This window comes from Gymnoscopelus braueri (assembly GCF_963280865.1).
Source record: "Gymnoscopelus braueri genome assembly, chromosome: 15".
Classification (NCBI taxonomy): Eukaryota; Metazoa; Chordata; class Actinopteri; order Myctophiformes; family Myctophidae; genus Gymnoscopelus; species Gymnoscopelus braueri.
This window is the reverse complement of record NC_137620.1, coordinates 12,406,698-12,430,668: the sequence shown is the minus strand read 5'-3', so window position 1 is coordinate 12,430,668 and position 23,971 is coordinate 12,406,698. Positions and strand designations below refer to the sequence as shown.

Here is a 23,971-nt window from a genome sequence, read left to right as displayed (position 1 = left end):
CCCTTTCAAGATTTTAAAAGAAAATTGCAGATGTACAAGCCCATCTATGAGCTGATCTGCTATTTTTGAATGGATAAAGTGGTTTAAATGATTGTGATGCTGTACTAACAAATTTAGCTAGGGATCGCCCCCAATGACCCCTGGGGGTCCCCGGACCCCACTTGGAGAACCACTGATGTAGAGACAAAGTGTGCGAAAATACTTAGATATCACTCTGGATGAGAGCGATAAGAAAGCATCTGTAAAATGCAGATGCAAAAAACTGATTATCACACAATTAATTCCTGTTTCTCCGCTCATGCCCTCAGGTTCTGCAGGCCTTGCTGAAGGAGCAAGAGAGAGGCAGCCCTGTTCTGAAGCGCTGACAAGAGCACTTCCAAATGGAGAACCGCCACTACCGACACACACACACACACACACACACACACACATGCACACACGCACACACGCACACACACACATGAACACAATGACTCCAAGCTCCAGCACTAACCCAGTTGTCCTTCAACCCCAGCCCCAAGTCACTGGAATCTGAACGGTGCCGCAAACCGAACGCTTCCTGCGTTTGCGGCGGTTATACTTGAACCCTATCTACAGCTGGGGAGAGGTCTTGACCGTCTTCTTTAAACCCCAGGGACATTTCTCTGGTTGTAGACTGGCTGAATCTAGCAGACAAACCCCACCCCACACACCCCACTCACTCTGGTTCACACAGAGCCTTCTCACACCCAGAATTGGGTTGCCGGCGCGTCTAGGAGGTGGAGGGGCCTGCAAAGGGACAGACGGGAGGCGAAGGGGGATACGAGGCCTTATAACTCCCCTCCTACCACCACCACCACATCCAACCAACACCCAACACTGTGCCCCGCCCCAAGCTCATGGCCTGGAGACTGTAGCAGGCGGAGGCCGAAGAATGTAATCCTATATGTGTGTGTGTGTGTGTGTGTATGTACTGTATGTCTCTGGCTTTCTGCCACTGACCCCTGGGACACGGTTGAAGTACCCACTGACTCTCTCCATATCTGCCTCAACTGTTTCTCGCTCTGTCCCCCCCACCTCTCTCTCTCTCTCTCTCTCTCTCTCTCTCTCTCTCTCTCTCTCTCTGTCTGTCTTTCATCTCGGACTTTCTCATGGTCTTCCTCTCGCTCTGCCTTCTTCTCGTTTTCTTTCCACCTTTCTTTCCCTCCGAACCTCCGTCGTCGCTTCACATACTGTTCAACCAGGTTCTTTTCAAACTCGTTGCTTGTTGTGACCTACTCGTGACTTTCACGTTTGTCGGTTTTATTTTTATTGTTTTCCACGCCATTCCATGAAGAACACGTTTCCCCAAGGACAAGCCGTAGGCTGCTATTTATTGGATAGAAGCTCAGTCACTTGAAAAGGAGACGGAAGTATTTTAGGAACCTTTTTTTTTTTTTTTTACATTGACCACCTAAACGGACGTTCTCTTGTCTCGAAGAGCACAGCTATGTTACTTTTTAAAGATGTGTTTTTAACCCTAAGAGGACCTAAGCTGCCTGGATAACGGAGTGATGCTAGTGTATTTATGGAAGAGGAAGCTGGAATGCTTCATTGGTTGGACAGTGTGCACACGTCTTCCTCTTGGACACAGTTAAACTTCACAGCATATCAGGCCACCTCCCTTTTCATGGGTCCATTTCAGATCTTAATTTTGTCCTTATGTTTTGTTTTGCTTAGATCTTGGTCTGAGTGTGATGTCTTCGTTATGGAGTCCTCACTTGAAGTTTTATTTATTTGTACAAAAGCAAGACTGGACTGAAACAGGCCTTGATGTTTTGGCCGATGTCTCATACTATAGTTTAACTGACCTAACGTTAAAAAAAAGCCTAAATTATCGAGATTTATACTTTGACTTACGTTTGCTGAAAATCAGTCAAGCAGTGAGTGATTGTACACTGAAGTATAATTCAGCTGTTAATCTGATACAGATGATTGTGAAGAAGAAGAAAGAGTAGTTTTTTTTTGCCATCCATCTACAGGGGCAAGTACTGGTTAATACTGTATTGGTGAATGATAATGTCACTTTTGACTTGCACCTTAACGGAAAGGAAGGATTGTAGGATTTCTGTAGTCAGCCAGGCAGTCAGATTCTGCCTCGCTAGGAGGGGCAAGTGCTGTGCTTTCCAAAAACGCCTTTTTGTCCTCCCAACAGCCCAGCAGCACCCAAAGTCTCACTCACATCTTAAGTAAAACACGAGAACCTCTGGGTTTGAAGTGTGAGGCCCAGTAATGGATGCATAAATCACCTCGATTTCTACTCTCTTAAATAGCTAGAGCTCCAATAGATGATGATGATGAATGTGTGTGATGATGGCGATTACTCCAAATCAAAGTACCGGGCCCTCAATTCTCATTTTGGCTGCTAGCATACAGTGTATTAAGCTACTGTACATGAAACACCGTTATTTTAATCCACATGTTGCTGGCAGTACTGCTGTTTGTGCTTTAACCCATTTAGACCTGGAAAGCCTATACTATGCGTTGTTCTACCTTTTAATACGGGAAAGCATCCGTGTCATTTTAGTTTTGACTATATATCGTCACTGTCGGGCAGAAACCTTGAATCTGCAAGTTTAAAATGTTATTTTTTCCCCGTAAATTAAAGCCCTTCATCATCATACAAGAGTGTTGCACAAAAGTAGTGAAAATAGCCGATCTACAAGCACACGCAAGGCGTTTTGTGCTTGTAGATCGGCTATATTCACTATTTTAAATTGTTTTTAAAATCATCATAAAAAGGGAGCGTTTTTTGGACATACACGGTTTCCGCCCGACAACAACGATATCTAGCAACATGATTTAAAACAAATTATACTTTTAATCAAAAATAGAACTTTTTCCCTTAGGTTAGGATTGGGTGTTTTTAGAATCGGCCTCGGGTCTTAATGGGTTAATGTATTGTGTACCTCATCACATGACCTGCACACACAGTCGTCGTTTGGATCACTTTTCTAGATGCACTCCTCTCCCCACGCCCCCAGTGTGGTGAGCACTGCATTACTGCAATAAAGCTGTTTGCACAACATGCCTTTATTTGTGCCTCATGATAAAGATAGTGTCATCACTTGCAATTTAAATTAACCATGGTTTTAGTCTCTGTCTGTCTTTTTCTTTTCTTTTTTGCACGTGACTAATTCACAATGCAAAATGTGTGTTGCTTTTCAAAAATGTGTGTTTGTGTCTTTAAGTGACATTTCTAAGAAATGAGAAAGAGGTGATATAAAACAAGTTTGTTACTCTTGATTGTTACAGCAAAAGGCTGGCCTATGTATGAAATAACCCCCCTGCCCCGCGTAGCCAACAGTATATGTGCCCTTCAACCCTCTTATCGCAGAAATGAAAAATCAAAACGGCATGTTATTGTACACATCAACAATGTTCTGTTTGGTAAAATGTGCAATGAAATCTGGAGGTGAAATTCTATCTTAAAACGATTCGTCTGATTTGTCTTTCAAATTTTCCTAGGCAGTTTGTGTTTTTGTCTTTTTAGATTTTCGAAGGCCCCCCCCCCCATCTCTGTTTTAGAGGACTGGACTGATGAGATACGTATATATACTGTAGTTGGAAGGGGGCAGACTGGCAAACACTGGATCTGTGTTTCACTTGAAGTGTGTACATATATATATAAATATATTACAGTTTTATTAAATAAAGAGCTGTACATATTCAACAAGAACAGTGTTGTGGCCTCTATTTGTCTTTACAAAATATTTACATACTATTACATACTATACTATTTACATACTACACTATTACACTGCATCTCTTTTAACCCATTCAATCCGGGAACGCATCTGTGTCATTATAGATTTGAGCTATAACCATTATTTTATAGCTATTTTGGCTATTGAAAAACGGCAGATCTACAAGCTTATACTTTTTTTGGCTATTGAAAAATAGCAGATCTACAAGCTCATAGCGCGGCACTCTTGTAGATTTCTTTTTGAAAAATCCTGAACATTTTTGCAAATCTTTGAATATATATATATATATTTTTTTTAAAGCCAACATAACTCAAATCTTTACCTCTGGGGGTCCCTGGAACAGAATATTTTGAGATGGGGGTCGGCGGCCATATCCATATCATTTTGGGGGTCCTTGACCTGAAAAAGTTTGAGCACCACTGATATTATAAGGACTTAATGTCCTTTGAATCATAAGACTAGCTATCTAGTAATGATTAAGAATTCTTACTGACATAATTTTCTTCCCTTTGTAGTGTTTCTAATTTTAAACATTGTTTTATTGGTTTTTTTTTGCACATTAATAATGTAACAATTTCATTATTTGGTTCGTGAAACGTGCATAACCTTTGTAGTATTTCCCCTTGTCATGCTAAGAGTGGAACAAGCAAAGACGGATTGATAATATGAGCGGATTGTGAGCTTAACCACACGTTTCCTTTGTAAGAAACATAGGGTCTTTTTTTCTCTTTTCTTATGTAGACTTTTGAAAGAGTGGAAAGTTTTTTTTTGTCACAGTGAAGCATCTTTCCGCGCCCCGTGACACCCCACCTCCCTCCTCTTGCAATTTCTCTTTGTTCTTGATAAGCATCAGTATATGGGCTTTTATTTAGACACCTTTTTGTAGTGGCTGAAGAGAGCTGTCATCCATCCATCCCTCCATCCATCCATCCATCTCTGCAGAAGTTGAGACCATGGGAAACAGTCTCCTGTTCTGCATCCTGATAGGAGCAGCTCTGTGCTGCTCTGTGACGGCCAACAGTAAGTAAACATGCATGTTTTTAGTGACCTTATTACAAATTGCTTTATTTACCCATTCACTCCGGGAACGCTGGAATCTGTGTCATTTTAAGATGTATTTGGCTTTTTTTTAAAAATAGATATACAAGCTCATAGCTCACAGCACCGCGTGTTCCAGGGTCCGTGGAGAAATGCATATCATTTTGGGTGGTCCTTGACATTTGAGAACCACTGATAGTATAGCAACATAATTTTATTTATTTATTTTAATTAGGATTTAGAAGATATTTATAGAATCCACAGAAGCAAAGATTTGAGTTTAAAATGTTCGCTTTAAAAATGTATATATTCAAAGATTTGCACACATTTTCACGACGTTTCTAAAAATAGCAGATCTGCAAGCTCATAGTGCGGCACTCTGTGTGATAATATCTATCGTGTCATAAAATACAACCATTATATTAACATTAAGTAACATGTTATGCAGATGCCAGTGGCCCTGATGACTGCTGCTTTGAGTTCTACGCAAAGAGAGTGAAGATCGACCTCCTGAAGTCTTACTACCTGTCTGACCATCGCTGTGGAAAGGCAGGAGTCATGTAAGTTTTAGAGATAAATACATTTACAGTATGAATATATGCAATGTGTGTGTGTGTATGTATAATATAGATATATAGATATTGATTGATTTATTGAATACTTTGTTATCATGCTTATTAACAGTAAGCAGGTACTGTAGTACAGTCAAAGGTTATGCAAAAAGGATAACAAAAAGTTATTGTTTTTGTCCTTTTTATTTATATAATGCATACATATATATATATGCATTTTCTCTTGATAAAATCACAAACACCACCTACTATTCTAGTAACACACATGTTTTTCTTGTTTCTTGCAGTGTGATCACGGCGAAGAATTCCCGTCTCTGTATGGATCCTGAGCTTAAATGGGTGAAGAAGATCATGAGCGCTCTGGATGAGCGCAGATTCTAGTAGCAAATGTACAGCAGTGGTTCTCAAAGTGGGGTCCGGGGACCCCCAGGGGTCCTTGTGGGGTGGTGGGGGGGGGGGGGGGTACCAGGGGGTCCCCAGCAAAATTAGTTAATATAGCATCACAATCATTTTAATCACTTTAAGCATTTATTTTATACTTTGGCTATTCAAAAATAGTAGATCTACAAGCTCATAGCGCGGTGCCGCGCTATGAGCTAGAATAGATCTGCTATTTTTTTTTAAATCCCTTGCACATAATATTTTTTAGATGGGGGGGGGGGGGTCCGCAGCCATATACATATCATTTTGGGGGTCCTTGACATGAAAAAGTTTGAGAACCACTGATGCGCAGGGTGGAAAAAAACTAACTGATCTTTTTAAAACTCTTCTGTTTTCTGTTCCTCATCTGGTTACTGGTTTAATAACACTTAACGCATATATTTTAGAATGAGAACATATTTTCTAATAATTTACTGTAATAGGTAAATGTCACAAATCCCAAGTGTTTTTGTTAGGTTTCTCCTTTACTTTTTACATTTTTATATAACCTACAAAGTATGCATTATACATCCACTATGGGGCATATAAATAAAATCCTTGGCAAAATATATTGTCGTTCTTGATTTTTCTTCCCAAGTTTGTCTAATCCCTTTTCAATGCGCTAGATAATAGACCATGTGGTTCACAAAAATCTTCACGTGAAGGACCCCTAAATTGGTATGCATTTGGCCACAGACCCCTATTTGAAAATTGTTTGTGCCAGTCAACCCCATGAGAGAAGATTTGCTTGTTGAAACAAGTTTTCAAATTTAAAAATGTTAATTTTGAAATTCTTCAAAAATAGCATATATATATATTCTATATATTATTAATACATGAATTATTTGTCAAAAAGGTTTGATCTTTGAACAGAAATAAACATAATGAGGATATGTACACAGGGCCATCTCACAATTATTACATAAAGAAGAATAACCTAATGTACCCCCGGAACTCAAGTCTCATTCTGAGTTAGGGAGTAAATTTCATTAGGGAGTAAAGTTCATCAATTGAAGTTTCATTTATTCCTACAAATGCACGACTGGCCTGAAACAGGCCTTGTTTAGGCCCTTAATGTTCTCAGTCAACTGAGTGACCATTTGGCCTGTGAGCACAATTTGATTTGACATTTAAAAAAAATAAAAGTCTAATTCGATGAACCCTTCAGCCTAATTGCATGTAATTGTTTAGATATGGAAATGTTAAAATTTTTACATTAATATATATTTTTTTAATTCAGCCCATTTTGACATGGTACAGTAGCACACCCAAGAGGATAAAAACAGAACTTCAAACAGTTCAAAATAAACTAGTCAGGGTGGAATTGAACCATGGCAGTTGGCCCTTTCCATTAAAGGGCGGGTTTAAAATATATTTAATTGATTGATTGAATACTTTATTAGTCAAACATTTTAACAGTATATAGTAAAACACTAAGGCTAAAAGGATAACAAAAAGGTCCTGGGGACTTGTTTCCATTGTAATCCTATGTATTATAAGCTGAGACTATATATTGATATTACAAGGTAAAGAGCCATGCTAAGTTGGAGGCCAGCTAGGACACGGACACATTTGTGCCCTGTAGATTTAAAACATATTCTGGGCAAAATACCTTTCTTTTCATGGCAGTGGTAGAGTGGACAGTCTTCCAGACAGTTGAGATCAAATCGTGTGTGTATCATGTGTGTGTATAATTTGTCAGTGGTGGAAAAAGTACTCACATTCAAGTAAAATATCAATACAGTACTCTCAAATACACTGTTACAAGTAAAAGTCCAGAATTCAAAATTTACTTGAGTAAAAGTACAAAAGTATTGGTATCAAATGTACTTAAAGTACCAAAAGTAGAAAGTACTCATTATGCAGAATGTCCAATTTCACAAGTTTTCAAATGTATAAAAATCTTTTCAAAATAGCCGATCTACAAGCTCACATTGAGTCGCATCGCAACACATTGTGAGTTTGTAGATCGGCTATTTTCAAATGGCCGAAATGTATATAGGGCTGAGGTTAATGTTTGTTTTGTAATAATAATCAAAATCTACAAAGTAACTGGTAACTAGTTTTCAAATAATTGTAGTGGAGTAAAAGTACAATATTTGCCCGTAGTAAAAGTAAAGTAAAAATACCTCAAAATTGTACTTAAGTACCGTACTTGAGTAAATGTGCTTAGTTACTTTACACCACTGTAATTCGTAGCCTAAGGTGTAAATGACACATGCTGCTACATATGTATTTGGACTGTATGTGTCCATGTGTAGCATATGTTTAAGGCAATACTGCGCATGTATGTGACATGTGTATACAATTCAAAATCCAACTGCTCTCTATTTTTAAGAATCAAGGTGTCTCTATCTTCTCCTATAGGTAGAGTTCACATACTTCAATTACCTACACATATTAAAATGTCTGGCACTTGATTACTTTTGATCCTTATTCCTGATGCTCACTGATTCTAGTTTTTAATTGTCTACTGATTGTTCCTCTGTAACAAATGTCCACATGAGCATATACATCACATGCTTTGTGTTACATTGTCCGGATCCTGTGTGTGTGTGTGTGTGTGTGTGTGTGTGTGTGTGTGTGTGTGTGTGTGTGTGTGTGTGTGTGTGTGTGTGTGTGTGTGTGTGTGTGTGTGTGTGTGTGTCTTTCAGGAGGTGTGAGCGACATACAGTAGAGAAGAAAGGGAGTTCTACGTCAGCCAAGTTAAAGAGGTAGTGAAATGAAAAATACGTTTTTCACACTTTTAGAGCATATCCGTGGTCATAATATGGACATACAGTACTGTACCTACAGTAGCAAGGGATGCCCCCAAAAAAGAAGATTTTTGTGTATTTTCTTATCTAAAAGGCCAATCTTATTTACTTCCAGTGAACGAAAACGTGCTGCGTGATGACATAGATAGACCTGTATGAATATAGATGAATATATATATGTCTGTTTGTACTTGTAAGACTGCACTAAGGCCCCCCGCCTCTGATTGTGTTATGTTGCTGTGAGCCCCACTAGGAGCCCCTCTCTGATTGTTTTATACCCTTATACCCATAATGCAGTGTTTTATAGTATTCAGGGGTTGTCTTATTCTACAGACTACATTTCAAGCACTTGTTGTTTTTGTAAGGAGAGTTGAGGTCAGGGGTAGTTAGGTTGCCAATTTTTTAAACCTCATCTATCAATTTCAATTCAAGTTTGTCATTTTATGTCGCGCTCCCCAGCCCGACCGACCCAGCCCTTAGAGCCAATCCTTATCCTGAAGTTACGGATCTGACTTGCCAACTTCTCTTATTACCCGCCTTGTTCTAACATGCCAGAGGCTGTTCACCTTGGATCCAAGACTTCCAAGTGTCATGTTTTATTGTTTAACACCAAGTATGTATAAGCTTACGCCCAAACATTGTTCTTGTTTGAGAATGTTTACACTTTGCAGCTGGCAGCCTGGCACAAGGTCAATATTGACTGGGCCTGTATAAGTTGATGTCTGTTTACATCATAATGGTCACATAATATGCATCTTCTCAATTGCACTGTCAGTGCAGTGGTGGAAGACAAGGTCAATCTGATCATATGTGTTCCTCTCATCTATTGCTCATATTTTGGGCATGTATCATTGCCAGGGGTCATCAACATGTCCGTACACTGACAAACATGTCCGTGGCAATACAGTACATGTCTATGACCGTGGCACATTTTTATTTTGAAAAAAAATTAAAAAATAATCTAGATATAGCCTATATATTTTCTTCATTATAAAGTAGAAACATATCAAAATGAGTTGCAGGAGATTTTTAGCAGGCCTGTTGCACATGTACACACAATTGCATCAGGTAAAGACAACAAGACTAAGCTAAACGAAAAGATTGCTAATAACTGCCTCAATTCTGTGAAAATAGCTAAATGTGCTTTTAAAAAAAAGGTAATATTACCAGAATCACATAGGCCTAGCCCTAAATATATGATAATGGACTCCTGATGTGCCATATTGTCTACTCTATTCCACAGCGCTACATATTTTAAAACAAGCCACTTATCAAATAAATAAAAATATTGTTTGGGGGGGAAAGCCGATCTACAAGTTGGATTATTATTATCCAAATCAAGCAATCACAACCACAACTCATCACAGCATCTTGTGAGCTTGTAGATCAGTAATCTTCTTATCTTTTTTTTTTTTTTACCTATATTGACAAAATTGGGATGTCAGGGTTAAAGTGGTAGCTATTTTTTCGAACACCTGGAGACTTGGAAGTTATCCACTGTATACTGGCAGGTGGCAGTCCTGAGACAGGCATTAAATGTGGCATGGTCCAAGTATATTCCATGTTTGGGATTTCAATAATTGACTATAACTATATAACTATATAACTGTAATAACACTCCACAATCATAATCCATGGAAACCCTCCATCCACAGCCTAGGACCTCCTCCAACCTAAAAGTTAGCTCACGTCTGATCAAACTTAGGTGCCTTCACATGAAACTATTGTGACACTGCAGTCAATTAAAATCCTGGCATGCCCTTCATTAATCACTCATCATGTACATATCTTTTTTGTCTCTCAAGTTTCCTTGTTCCAGTGTTCCATTGGCATTTTATCCTTGATGTTTCCGTGAGAAGCATTTAACATATAATTATTATGTCTAATAAATCAAAAACAAATCAAGTGTAGCTTGCAGGGTGTGTATTTTTCCATTGTTACATGTGCATGCCTTGGACTTTCTCATCAACAGAGAATACCTGATCACCTTAATGGAATCCACTAGCTACCGTACTATGACAAACCAAACCAAATGGTTTAGCTGGTAGAACTTGATCTCCTTCTGTCCTCAAGTAACTCTGTCTTTCCAGGAAGTAATGTACCAACTGGGTATAAAACAGTCAAAGTCATCCATATATCACCACAGTCTCAGGGGGCCCTTGAGAGGCATCATCAGACGTTGAAAACAATGATTAGAACATACTGTGTGGAGGACCCAGGTGACTGGGACAGAGGGATCCCCTTTCTGTTATTTGCAGCCAGGGATCCAGTAAATGAGTAAACAGTCCGTTTGAACTGGTTTTTGGGCATGAATTAAGGGGACCGTTAAAGTTGGTGAAGGAGCAGTTTCTTGAGCAGGAGACAGAGGTGAACATCTTGGATCATGTGTCAGAGTTTAAGGCCAGACTGAGAGCAGCGTGTGGGATTGCTAGAGAACATTTAAAGGGGGACTAAGAGAAAATTAAGGCTACAGTACGTATGACCAGAAGGTGCAGGCACATAGTTTCAAGGTGGGGGACAGAGTGCTGGTACTGTTGCCTATTAGGGGAGACCCCCTGCATGCTCGTTTTAGTGGACCCTATGTGATTGGTGAGAATTAAATGATGTGAATTATGTAATTAATACCTTGGATAGACTTAAGAAGAAAAGATTATGTCACATAAATATGTTAAAGTAGTATCATGGTCGGGGGGAGAGGCCAGTAGTAGCTATTAACATAGAAAGAAGTGAGCCAGAGGAAGATAGTGGGTCGGAGAGTTTGGAGCCAGTGAGAATACGCTTGGTAAATAGTGAGGTGATGGCGAAGTGGGGTCAGTTGGTGGATAACTGCAGCCCGTGGTGAATTGAGATTGAGCAGGATGTGGGAGACCATAGGGCGACACAGGTGGCGTGCTCGCCCCCAACACAGCTTGTCGTGCACGCTCACAGCGGCTTGGTATTATCAACGCCTCGTCCATGTCTGTCGCCCCCTGTTCATGGCACTTAGCTCGGAGAGCAGGATCCAGCCCAGCAAGAAAACGCCAGAATTTCTCCCCATTCTGTCATATTCAGGAAATGTATATATGTTCAAATATATAGGGGTGGGTGATACCAGATCGTTGTTGTCGCTCCCTGTTTCTGTATGATATTTAGGTAATTGCACTGCCTTCATGGATTGGCCAAACTTTGCATGACATTCGTGCCACTCAACCGATATAAGAATAGCGTACACGATAGGACTCCGATTAGTTTACACACCAAGGCTTGAAAAGTCAGATTTAATCCATAGTGGTAAAAGAGATGTTTTCCTGGACAGTAGATCTGAAAGGATCAAACAGAGACGGTCACTGTTTGTCCTACGTGACAGTAGGACAAACATCCAGCACCCAAAGTCTCACCAACATCTTAAGTAAAACACGAGAGCCTCTGGGTTTGAAGTGTGAGGCGCGGTAATAGGTGCATACATGGCATTTAGGCGCAACTCACCTCGATTTCTACTCTCTTAAATAGCTAGAGCTCCAATAGATGATGATGAATGTGTGTGATGATGACGATTACTCCAAATCAAAGTACAGGGCCCTCAATTCTCATTTTGGCTGCCTAGCATACAGTATAGGATACTGTACATAAAACACCGTTATTTTAATCCACATGTTGCTGGCAGTACTGCTGTTTGTGCTTTAAACCATTTAGACCTGGAAAGCCTATACGTTGTTCCTTTCAATCCGGGAAAGCATCTGTGTCATTTTAGTTAAAGTAATACTAGGTAACTTTTTCAATAAAACTAAAGTTAAATTGTATATATTTTGTGAGTGGCAAATGTTTCACAACACCCACTCCATGAATTTCACCCCCGAAAGCCTTTTATTTATATATTTTCTATTGAACGGTGTCGGGGGAGACTCTCCCGCGAAAATGACGTCATCTGGCCGGAAAACGGAAGCGGAAATGCACCGGTTTCCTGTTTGGCCAGGTTCTACCGCACCGGTTTCCTGTTTGGCCAGGAACTACCGCGCTAATAACAAAAAGGAAACTCACACGCTGATTTTAAGAGATTGTATGATTTGAAGATCGAAAAACAACAGAAAAATAAAACACAGCTCACGGTAACTAAAGCTCCACTGGCTAAGAGAAACGATCCACAGATTGTATAAAACAATTAAAAGAACGCTTTTTGAAACGCTTCCGTCTTCCGGTGAAAACAAATGGAATTCTGGGTAACAGAGGAATAAACGAACAGCCGGCAGTGACGGTAATGACCAGCAGAGGCTGCTAAAAATCGTTATTTGTGGACCTGCATTGTATAACTCTAAATATCGTCACTGTCGGGCAGTAACCTCGTATCTGCAAGTTTAAAATGTGTATGTTTTTTCCGTAAATTAAAGCCCTTCTTCATCATACAAGAGTGTTGCACAAAAGTAGTGAAAATAGCCGATCTATAAGCACACAACGCCTCACGACGTGAGGCGTTGTGCGCTTGTAGATCGGCTATTTTCACTACTTTAAATTGTTTCTAAAATTATCATAAAAAATGAACGGTTTTGGACATACAAGGTTTCCACCCGACAACAACGATAATCTAGCAACACGATTTAAAACAAATTATACTTTTAATCAAAAATATAACTTTTCCCCTTAGGTTAGGATTGGGTTTCAGCCTCGGGTCTTAATGGGTTAGTATATTGTGTACCTCATCACACGACCTGCACACAGTCGTCATTTGGATCACTTTTCTAGATGCACTCCTCTCTCCCCACGCCCCCAGTGTGGTGAGCACTGCATTACTGCAATAAAGCTGTTTGCACAACATGCCTTTATTTGTGCCTCATGATAAAGATAGTGTCATCACTTGCAATTTAAATGAACCATGGTTTTAGTCTGTCTTGTCTGTCTTTTTATTTACATCTTTGCACATGACTAATTCACAATGCAAATGTGTGTTGCTTTTCAAAAATGTGTGTTTGTGTCTTAAGTGACATTTCTAAGAAATGAGAAAGAAGTTTGTTACTCTTGATTGTTACAGCAAAAGGCTGGCCTATGTATGAAATAACCCCCCTGCCCCGCGTAGCCAACAGTATATGTGCCCCTCAACCCTCTTATCGCAGAAATTAAAAATCTAAACGGCATGTTATTGTATTGTACACATCAACAATGTTCTGTTTGGTTAAAGGAGTAGTTCATCCAAAAAAGTACTTATTTTCTATCCATTACACACCCCATGAAGCCTTGAATTTACGGAGATGTTTTTGTTTTGGTCGCATTCCTAAGCCAATAATTTGATAACCGGCGGACTCTCCGGTAGGAGACTCAATGGAGACTATTTGAGTCTATACCGGAGACATTAGCATCTTTCCGCCGGTCATCAAATTATTGGTTTAGGAATGCGACAAAAAAAATTAAAATCTCTGGGTGTGTAATGGATAGAGAATTTGTAACTACTCTTTTAAATGTGCAATGAAATCTGGAGGTGAAATTCTATCTTAAAATGATTTGTCTGATTTGTCTCGACCATTTTATTTTCCTGGGCAATTTATGTTTTTGTCTTTTAGATTTTCGAAGGGCCCCCCATCTCTGTTTTAGAGGACTGGACTGATAAGATACGTATATATACTGTAGTTGGAAGGGGGCAGACTGGCAAACACTGGATCTGTGTTTCACTTGAAGTGTGTACATATATATATATAAATATATTACAGTTTTATTAAATAAAGAGCTGTACATATTCAACAAGAACAGTGTTGTTCAATCCGGGAACGCATCTGTGTCATCTTAGATTTGAGAAAAAATTGAGAAAATAGCAGATCTACAAGCTCACAATGTGTCGCGATGCGACATTGTGAGGTTGTAGATCTGCTATTTTCAAAAGTAGCCAAGTTCCTGTCTACCTGGTCTGTCAGTAACTTATCTTGTAATCAGTCGTTTTCAACCACAAATACATACATACACTTCTCTTTTTGGTGCTTCAGTGACCTCTGCTGCACGTCTCAGTGGCCTGCCAGGACAGTCATGGGGTTAATAAATTCATATATTTTCACATCAGCTAAAACCATTATTTTATACTTTGGCTATTCAAAAATAGCAGATATACAAGCTGTGCTATGAGCTTGTAGATCTGCTATTTATTTATTTTTATCCTGAAAATGTGTGCAAATCTTTACTTCCGGGGGAGGGGTCCCTGGAACAGAATATTTTGAGATGGCGGGTCGGCAGCCAAATACATATCATTTTGGGGGGTCCTTGACATGAAACAGTTCGGGCACCACTGATATTATAGCAACATAGGTTTTTCAGAAACCAGTTAGGATTTAGAAGACATTTGTAGATGTGTTCCAGGATTCAATGGGTTAATGTCTTGATGTACTTTGAAACATTAGACTATCTAATGATGATTAAGCTTTAAGCTTATACTGACACAATTTTCGTCCTTCCCTTTGTAGCGTTTCACCTTGTCTTGCTAAGAGTAGAACAGGCAAAGACGTATTGATAATATGAGCGGATTGTGAGCTTAACCACACGTTTCCTTTGTAAGATACATTGTATCGGGTATTTTTTTTCCTTTTCTTAGGTAGACTTTTGAAAGAGTTGTGTTACAGTAAAGCCTCTCTCCGCCCCCCTGTGACCACAACACCCCACCTCCCTCCTCTTTGCAATTTCTCTTGGTTCTTAAGCATCAGTATATGGGCTATCTTTCATTTAGACACCTTTTGTAGAGCTGTCATCCATCCATCCCTCCATCCATCTCTTCAGAAGTTGTGACCATGGGAACCAGTCTCCTGTTCTGCATCCTGATAGGAGCAGCTCTGTGCTGCTCTGTGACGGCCAACAGTAAGTAAACATGCATGTTTAGTGACCTTATTACAAATTGCTTTATTTACCCATTCACTCCGGGAACGCTGGAATCTGTGTCATTTTAAGATGGATTTGGCTATTCAAAAACAGCAGATCTACAAGCGCGTAGCTCATAACTCTCTTTTGGGAGAAATCGTGAAAGTGTGTGCAAATCTTTGAATGTATACATACATTTTTTAACTCAAATCTTTGCTTCTGATGGGGGAACAAAATATTTTGAGATGAGGGGGGGGTCTGTGGACAAATACATATCATTTTGGGTGGTCCTTGACATTTTGAGAACCACTGATATTATAGCAACATAATAATTACAAAACAAATTATAATAATGGTAGGATTTTGAAGACATTTGTAGAATCCCCAGAAGCAAAGATTTGAGTTACAAATGCAAAGATTTGCTCAAATGTTCACAATCTTTCTGAAAATAGCAGATCTACAAGCTCATAGTGCGGCACTCTGTGTGATAATATCTATTGTGTCATAAAATACAATCATTATATTAACATTAAGTAACATGTTATGCAGATGGAGGTGGCCCTGATAACTGCTGCTTTGGATTCTACCCAAAGAGAGTGAAGATCGACAAACTGAAGTCTTACTACCTGACTGACCACCGCTGTGCAAAGGCAGGAGTCATGTACGTTTTGGAGATAAATAAATAAATATGTACAGTATATATATATTCTATATGTGTGTGTATATATGTATATATAATAATAATAATATTAATAATAATAATAACTAGAAAATGTGCTCCTCGGAGCACAAGTCTCCGCCAGCAGACCCGTGCTATTTTAATAGCACGGGTCGGTCGTCTTGGTAGAACGGGTCGTCTTGGTAGAATGCGCGTGGTTTTTGGTGTTCTGCAGGGGCGACTGAATATGTAGTGTCTGCATCTAAAAAATGTTCTTCTTGAAGCAATGTGTCATATGGGAGTCGTCGTAATTGACTGGTTTGTTCAAATTCTTGTCTGTCTTCTTCATCTTCATTGTCTTGAACAGTTTCAGCAGTTGATTGGTGTGTTTGATCTATATCAGTTTTCTCTAGTGCTACATAATGTATTTGATCAAGGTGGCCAATTGTTACAGTATTAAGACTTCGGCCTTGTTGTGGGATCAATTCAACTCTATAGTCCTCTTCTGTGTTACTGTTGTAGATGAGTATGCTTTCTTAGCTTTGGCCTTCTGCGCCTTTGCTTGACCAATGTTAGGTGTTCTCAGAGGGACACACACACGCACGGACGGACGGGTGATTTGTACTGGAAGGTACTGTTCCAATCAAGACTGATTGATCCTGTCTTACCTCACTTCAAAATACATAAATGGCTTTTTGAAGTGACACACCTATTTATAGGATTTTATTTCGTCATGCGTCCCTCTAGCCAATCAAAGGCATTGGTGTCAACATATTGACACGTGTCACGTGGAGCTTGACCAATGTTAGCTTGGCTAGGAGGGAGGTGAACACACAGCGGGACGAAGCGAAAACATACTCTCCGCCTCCGGCGGAGACAATAATAATAACTTGAATTTATATACAGTAGCGCCTTTCATAAACCCAAGAACCAAAACAAACAATGAACAACAATGAACAATGAAACAATGAAAAAACAATGAACAACCAACAAACCTATAATATATATATATATATATACAATATGTATGCATTTTCTCAAACACCACCTACTATTCTAGTAACAGGCATATTTTTCTTGTTCCTTGCAGTGTGATCACAGTGAAGAATATCCGTCTCTGCATGGACCCTGCGCTTCCTTGGGTCAAGAAGACCATCAGCGCTCTGGATGAGCGCAGATTTTAGTAGCAAATGTACAGCAGTGGTTCTCAAAGTGGAGTCTGGGGGCCCCCAGGTGTCCTTGTGGGTGTGTCTTTATGTTTTATTTTGCTAAGATCTTGGTCTGAGTGTGATGTCTTCGTTATGGAGTCCTCACTTGAAGTTTTATTTATTTGTACAAAAGCAAGACTGGACTGAAACAGGCCTTGTTTTGGCCAATGTCTCAGAGTTGAACTGTTTTAACGAGATTTATACTTTGACGTACGTTTGCTGAAAATCGGTCAAGCAAAGTGATTGTACGCTGAAGTATAATTCAGTTGTTAATCTGATACAGATGATTGTGAAGAAGAAAAAAGGAGTGAGTGGTTTGTTGTTGTTTTTTTTGCCATCCTACAGGGGCAAGTACTGGTTAATACTGTATCGGTGAATTATAATGTCACTTTTGACTTGCACCTTAACGGAAAGGAAGGATTATAGGATTTCTGTAGTCAGCCAGCCAGTCAGATTCTGCCTTGCTAGGAGGGGCAAGTGCTGTGCTTTCCAAAAACGCCCTTTTGTCCTCCCAACAGCCCAGCAGCACCCAAAGTCTCACTCACATCTTAAGTAAAACACGAGAACCTCTGGGTTTGAAGTGTGAGGCGCAGTAATGGATGCATACAGTAAATGGCATTTAGGCGCAACTCACCTCGATTTCTACTCTCTTAAATAGCTAGAGCTCCAATAGATGATGATGAATGTGTGTGATGATGGCAATTACTCCAAAGGAATCAAAGTACTGGGCCCTCAATTCTCGCTTTGGCTGCTAGCATACAGTGTATCGGCCAATGTAACACTGTTATTTTAATCCACATGTTGCTGGCAGTAGCCTACTGCTGTTTGTGCTTTAATGTATTGTGTATCTCATCACATGACCTGCACACACACAGTCGTTTGGATCACTTTTCTAGATGCACTCCTCTCTCCCCACGCCCCCAGTGTGGTGGGCACTGCATTACTGCAATAAAGCTGTTTGCACAACAGCTGTTTGGGGGGGGGGGGGCAAGGGGCAGAAACATGGCATGTGTGAGAGCAGAAGTTAGGCTAATTGCATTTTAGGGAAGAAAAATATTGCCAACTTAAAGGCATGCAACTATAGTCGCAACTCCTTGATCTTTTTAAAACTCTTCTGTTTTTTTGTTCCTCATCTGGTTACTGGTTTAATAACACTTAACGCATACATTTTAGAATGAGAACATATTTGCTAATAATTTACTGTAATAGGTAAATGTCACAAATCAAGTGTTTTTGTTAGGTTTCTCCTTTACTTTTTACATTTTTATATAACCTACAAAGTATGCATTATACATCCACTATGGGCATATAAATAAAATGATTGGTAAAATATATTGTCGTTCTTGATTTTTCTTTCCAAGTTTGTCAAAACTTGGAAAATGAGTACTTTTACTTTCAGTATTTAAGTATTTTAATGCAAATACTTTTGTACTTTTATTCAATAACATTTTTGATACCTGACTTTTATTTGTAACAGAGTGTTTCTACATTGAGCCTGAGGTATTGGTACTTCTACTTAAGTACACAATGTGAGTATTTCTTCCACCACTGCCCAAGCCATCCTATTCACACGCTGAGTTGGTGGTGCCCGGGGTCTTTACTGTCCAAAGGCCAGTGTGCTCGACGACTGAGTGAGCCAGACACACGCACACGCACACACACACACACACACACACACACACACACACACACACACACACACACACGCACACGCACACGCACACGCACACGCACACACACACACACACACACACACACACACACACACACACATAGCTAGAGCTTTTTGTTCTGTTTCACCTTTTGCTCTAGTCTAGTGACACCTGCAGTGCTGCTGAAGTGCCAGGTTTCACCCCCCACTTTGCTTCCGCTCTCCTATCCTCTAGTCTCTCTCTTCTCTCTCTCCTCAGCAGTATAAGCATTGACATGGTTACTATGGCTCTGTAATATCTTGTCCTCGGGCCTACTTTTATAATAAAAGCATATCTTTTACGTGCCTGTGTGACAATAACCTGTGCACACAGCTGCCGGCTGTTGAGCGAGTCAAGGTGAGTCAGTGTTGCTTGTCGTTCCTTTTAAACAGGGTTTGCACAGTTTTGCACATTGGAAATGCTTGAATGTGAACGTTATCTATCTAAGGTCAGGAATGCTTGAAAGTGATTGCTAGAAAGGGAAGTGATTTAACTTGTCACTATTCTATACAACATAACCACAACATAAACTGTCTATGACCGTCTTCAGAACTAGACAGACACACACACACACACACACACACACACACACACACACACACACACACACACACACACACACACACACACACACACACACACACACACACACACACACACACACACACACACACACACACACACACACACACACACACACACCATTTATTTAGACTAGGGCTTAAGTGGTTTCAACTATATTAGATACATGAATTATTTGTCAAAAAGGTTTGATCTTTGAACAGAAATAAACATAATGAGGATATGTACACAGGGCCATCTCAAATTTATTACTTAAAGAAGAGTAACCTAATGTACCCCCAGAACTCAAGTCTCATTCTGAATGTGATGTCTTCATTAGGGAGTAAAGTTCATCAATTGAAGTTTCATTTATTCCTACAAATGACTGGCCTGAAACAGGCCTGGTTTAGGCCTTTAATGTTCTCAATCAACTGAGTGACCATTTGGCCCATAAGTGTAATTTAATTTGACATATACATAAAAAAGAAAAGTCTAATTAGATGAAACCTTAAGCCTAATTGGATGTAATTTTTTAGATAAGGATGTTAACATTTTTACATTAATATAATTTTTATATAAAAACGGAACTTCAAACAGCTCCAAATAAACTAGTCAGGGTGGTATTGAACCATAGCCCCATATCCCATATCATTCCATTAAAGGGTGGTTTAAAATAGCATAAACCAGCTTAAAGGGATAGTTCACCCCCAAAATGACTTTTTTTCTATTGATTAGTCACCCCATGGAGACTTGAATTCATGGATATTTTTTAGTTTTTGTTGCATTTCTAAGCCAATAATTTGATGCCCGGCAGTGGTTCCGGTAGGAGACACAAAGAGTCTCCTTTTTGTCTCCTACCGGAACCGCTACTTACCGGTCCGCTGGTCATCAAATTATTGGCTTAGCGATGCGACAAAAACAAAAAAATATCCATGAATTCAATTCTCCATGGGGTGACTAATCTATAGGGGGGAGAAAATAGTTTTGGGTGAACTTATCTCTTTATATTGATTGATTGATTGAATACTTTAATTAGTCAAAAATGGAAACTGTAAATAGTAAAACACTAGGGCTAAAAGGATAACAAAAAGGCCCTGGGGACTTGTTTCCATTGTAGTCCTACAGTATGTAGTATAAGCAGTGTTACTTTTAAAAAGTAACTAGTTATAGTTATAGTTACTGCTCCAAAAACGTAACTATTACTTGACTAGTTACTAAATTATGAAAGTAACTAGTAACTAGTTACTTTACTTTTTTTTAATAAAATTAAATAAAAATATATATATTATTTCCAAATGATTTTTGAAAGGCTATACATAACGTTTATTTGTTTCTTCTTCTTTAGAAATATTTTCTTTCACATCAGGATGTAATGATCATTAGACTCAGAGCAATAACCCACCTATCTCCCACACTCCCTCCCAGTCAGTTATCAGTTTGAATGAATTTGATGTCATTTGCATATAGATGTGAGTGGCCTTAATTTAACTGACTAAACCTTTTTATTAATTTTAAAATAAAATAAACTCTCACACTTATGCCAGTGTACTGTATCACACACACACACACACACACACACACACACACACACACACACACACACACACACACACACACACACACACACACACACACACACACACACACACACACACACACACACACACACACACACACACACACACACACACACACACACACACACACACACACAGAGAGAGAAAGTTTTAGTCTTGCTCTGTGGCACAGTGAGAGAAAAGGCCATTGTAGTCATTATGAAATGTAGTGGAACAATTAAACGTCTTTCTGCACTGTAGTGGCCCTGCTGCTTTCAGTGCTATTTTGCTGACTAGATAAGTTGAGAATGTATTGACATTACAAGGTAAAGAGCCATGCTAAGTTGGAGGCAAGCTAGGCAATTCAAAAATGGCCCCTGTCCAAGTCCTAACCTACCCCATGTCCTAACCTAACCTACCCCCCTACCTCCCCCCTCTCTCTTTCTTCTTTTGTACATATTTTTCACTTTTCATACCAGTAACCTGTAAACTGATTGTATGACATTCTGTATAGTACCGTAGTGTGTATATCTGTCTGTCTCTTATATGTCATCATGATTTGTGTGCATGGGGTTCTCATCTTAAACAAGCTTAGTGCTTAATGAGATTTCCAGTTTAGTAGACCTTGTATTGTGAATTTGTACTTCCATGTACTGTTATTTACTGTCATGTACTGTTCACATGTCTTACTAAATAAAGTACATCAATCAATCAATCAAAGGCCACAAACAAATTTGTGCCCTGTAGATTTAAGACATATTCTGGGCAAAATACCTTTCTGTTCATGACAGTGGTAGAGTGGACAGTCTTCCAGTTGAGATCAAATCATGAGGTGAGTGTATAATTCCTGTATAGTGTGTAAATGACACATGCTGCATACAGTATTTGGACTGTATTTGACTGTCTATGTGTAGTATTATTGACAGGATCGGTTTACAGCATTTAGATGTGCAGCTATAAATATATATATAATGTGTATATAAGTTCTTTCTTTGATTGTATTCATTTAATTGAATATCCTGCAATGTATTAATTCAATGTGTTAGCTAGTAAATTTCCACTCCTCTGTCTCCTCCCTTCTCCTCTCTTTTCATAATAAAGTGCTTGGGCAGAGGGGAAGTGCGCCATTGTAATTTGGGATCGTGTGAAGTGAGTTACATGGTCGTTACAATCCTCGTACGAGTAAAAGAGATCTCGTGTGTCACGTGTCTTTCTTCATCTTTGTGTGATCAACAGCAAGGGGGTTTATTGATTTACGATCATAAACCTAACAATTATGTTTAAGGCAATACTGCGCATGTATGTGAAAGTGAGAGCATGTGAGGACAGTGATACAGTGTCAATGCATGCATGTCTATGTAATGTACTGTCTAATTGTATGAAAGAGAGCATACCAGTGTGTTGGTTGGCCTGTAGCCATTTCTACACAGGAATACAAGAACGCTCGCCCCAAAACACGCTTGCCCCGGGTCCTTTTATTCCTAAACTTAACCTCAGTGAAACTATGCCTAACCCCAAAGTTATTGTGTCTGTCATCCATCCATCCCTCCATCCATCCATCCATCCATCTCTGCAGAAGTTGTGACCATGGGAACCAGTCTCCTGTTCTGCATCCTGATAGGAGCAGCTCTGTGCTGCTCTGTGACGGCCAACAGTAAGCAAACATGCATGTTTTTAGTGACCTTATTACAAATTGCTTTATTTACCCATTCACTCCGGGAACGCTGGAATCTGTGTCATTTTAAGATTTCTTTGGCTATTCAAAAATAGCAGATCTACCGAGTGCCGCGCTATGAGCTTGTAGCTTGTAGATCTGCTATTTTTTGGGGAGAAAATTGTGAAAGTGTGTGCAAATCTTTGAATATATACATACATTTTTAACTAAAATCTTTTGCTTATGATGGGGGTCCCTGGAACAAAATATTTTGAGATGAGGGGGGGGGGGGGGGGGGGGTCTGTGGACAAATACATATCATTTTGGGTGGTCCTTGACATTTTGACAACCACTGATATTATAGCAACATAATAATAATAAAAATAAAAAAAACATAATGGTAGGATTTAGAAGACATTTATAGAATCCCCAGAAGCAAAGATTTGCACAAATGTTCACGATCTTTCTAAAAATAGCAGATCTACAAGCTCATAGTGCGGCACTCTGTGTGATAATTTTAGCACTTTGAGGTTTGTTTCAAATGTAAAGTGCAATACAAATAAAATGTATTATAATATCTATTGTGTAATAAAATACAACCATTATATTAACATTAAGTAACATGTTATGCAGATGGACGTGGCCCTGATACCTGCTGCTTTGATTTCTACCCAAAGAGAGTGAAGATCGACAAACTGAAGTCTTACCACCTGACTGACCACCGCTGTGCAAAGGCAGGAGTCATGTACGTTTTGGAGATAAATAAATAAATATGTACAGTACATATGTGTGTGTATATATATGTATATGTATATGTATATGTATATGTATATGTATATGTATACGTATATGTATATGTATATGTATATGTATATGTATGTGTAATAATAATAATAATAATAATAATAATAATAATAATAATATTAATAAAAATAATGACTTGAATTTATATAGCGCCTTTCATAAACCCAAGGACCAAAACAAACAATGAACAACAATGAACAATGAAACAATGAAAAAACAATGAACAACCAACAAACCAATATATATATATATGTCACAGGTAGATTGGCACTCCAGGTAGATTGGAAAAGAAGCGCTTGTTTTCAACGCCCGTCCGCCCCCCAGGCAATTCTGTAGAACCAACGCCAGAGGGCAATGCAAGCCAGACAGACATGAGTCCCACACCACACACGCACGCATGCACACGCGCACAAACGAGCACGCACACACGCATACGCGCACATGCACGCGCGTGCACACACACACCCGCGAACAGCCTTATTCCATGGGCGAGCCTGAGGAGGCGGGGCTGGCGGGGCTGGCGG

The 23,971-nt window shown here is 39.3% G+C and overlaps 2 protein-coding genes across 2 annotated transcripts in view; both read left to right on the top strand.

Annotated features, from left to right (window-relative positions):
* The window catches only part of LOC308102485 (TBC1 domain family member 14-like), a 58,781-nt gene extending 55,084 nt beyond the window's left edge, over positions 1-3,697 (top strand). Inside the window, 1 exon segment of the mRNA XM_080452232.1 lies at positions 309-3,697. Coding sequence (XP_080308358.1) covers positions 309-365 — 57 coding nt within the window. The 3' untranslated portion in view covers positions 366-3,697.
* An 846-nt stretch (positions 3,698-4,543) lies between these two features.
* LOC308102486 (eotaxin-like) lies at positions 4,544-6,324 on the top strand. Its single transcript, XM_080452233.1, has 3 exons — positions 4,544-4,745; positions 5,212-5,323; positions 5,623-6,324. The coding sequence occupies exons 1-3, from the start codon at positions 4,679-4,681 to the stop codon at positions 5,714-5,716; spliced, it is 273 nt and encodes a 90-aa protein (XP_080308359.1). The 5' UTR covers positions 4,544-4,678; the 3' UTR covers positions 5,717-6,324.
* Positions 6,325-23,971: the final 17,647 nt, after the last annotated feature.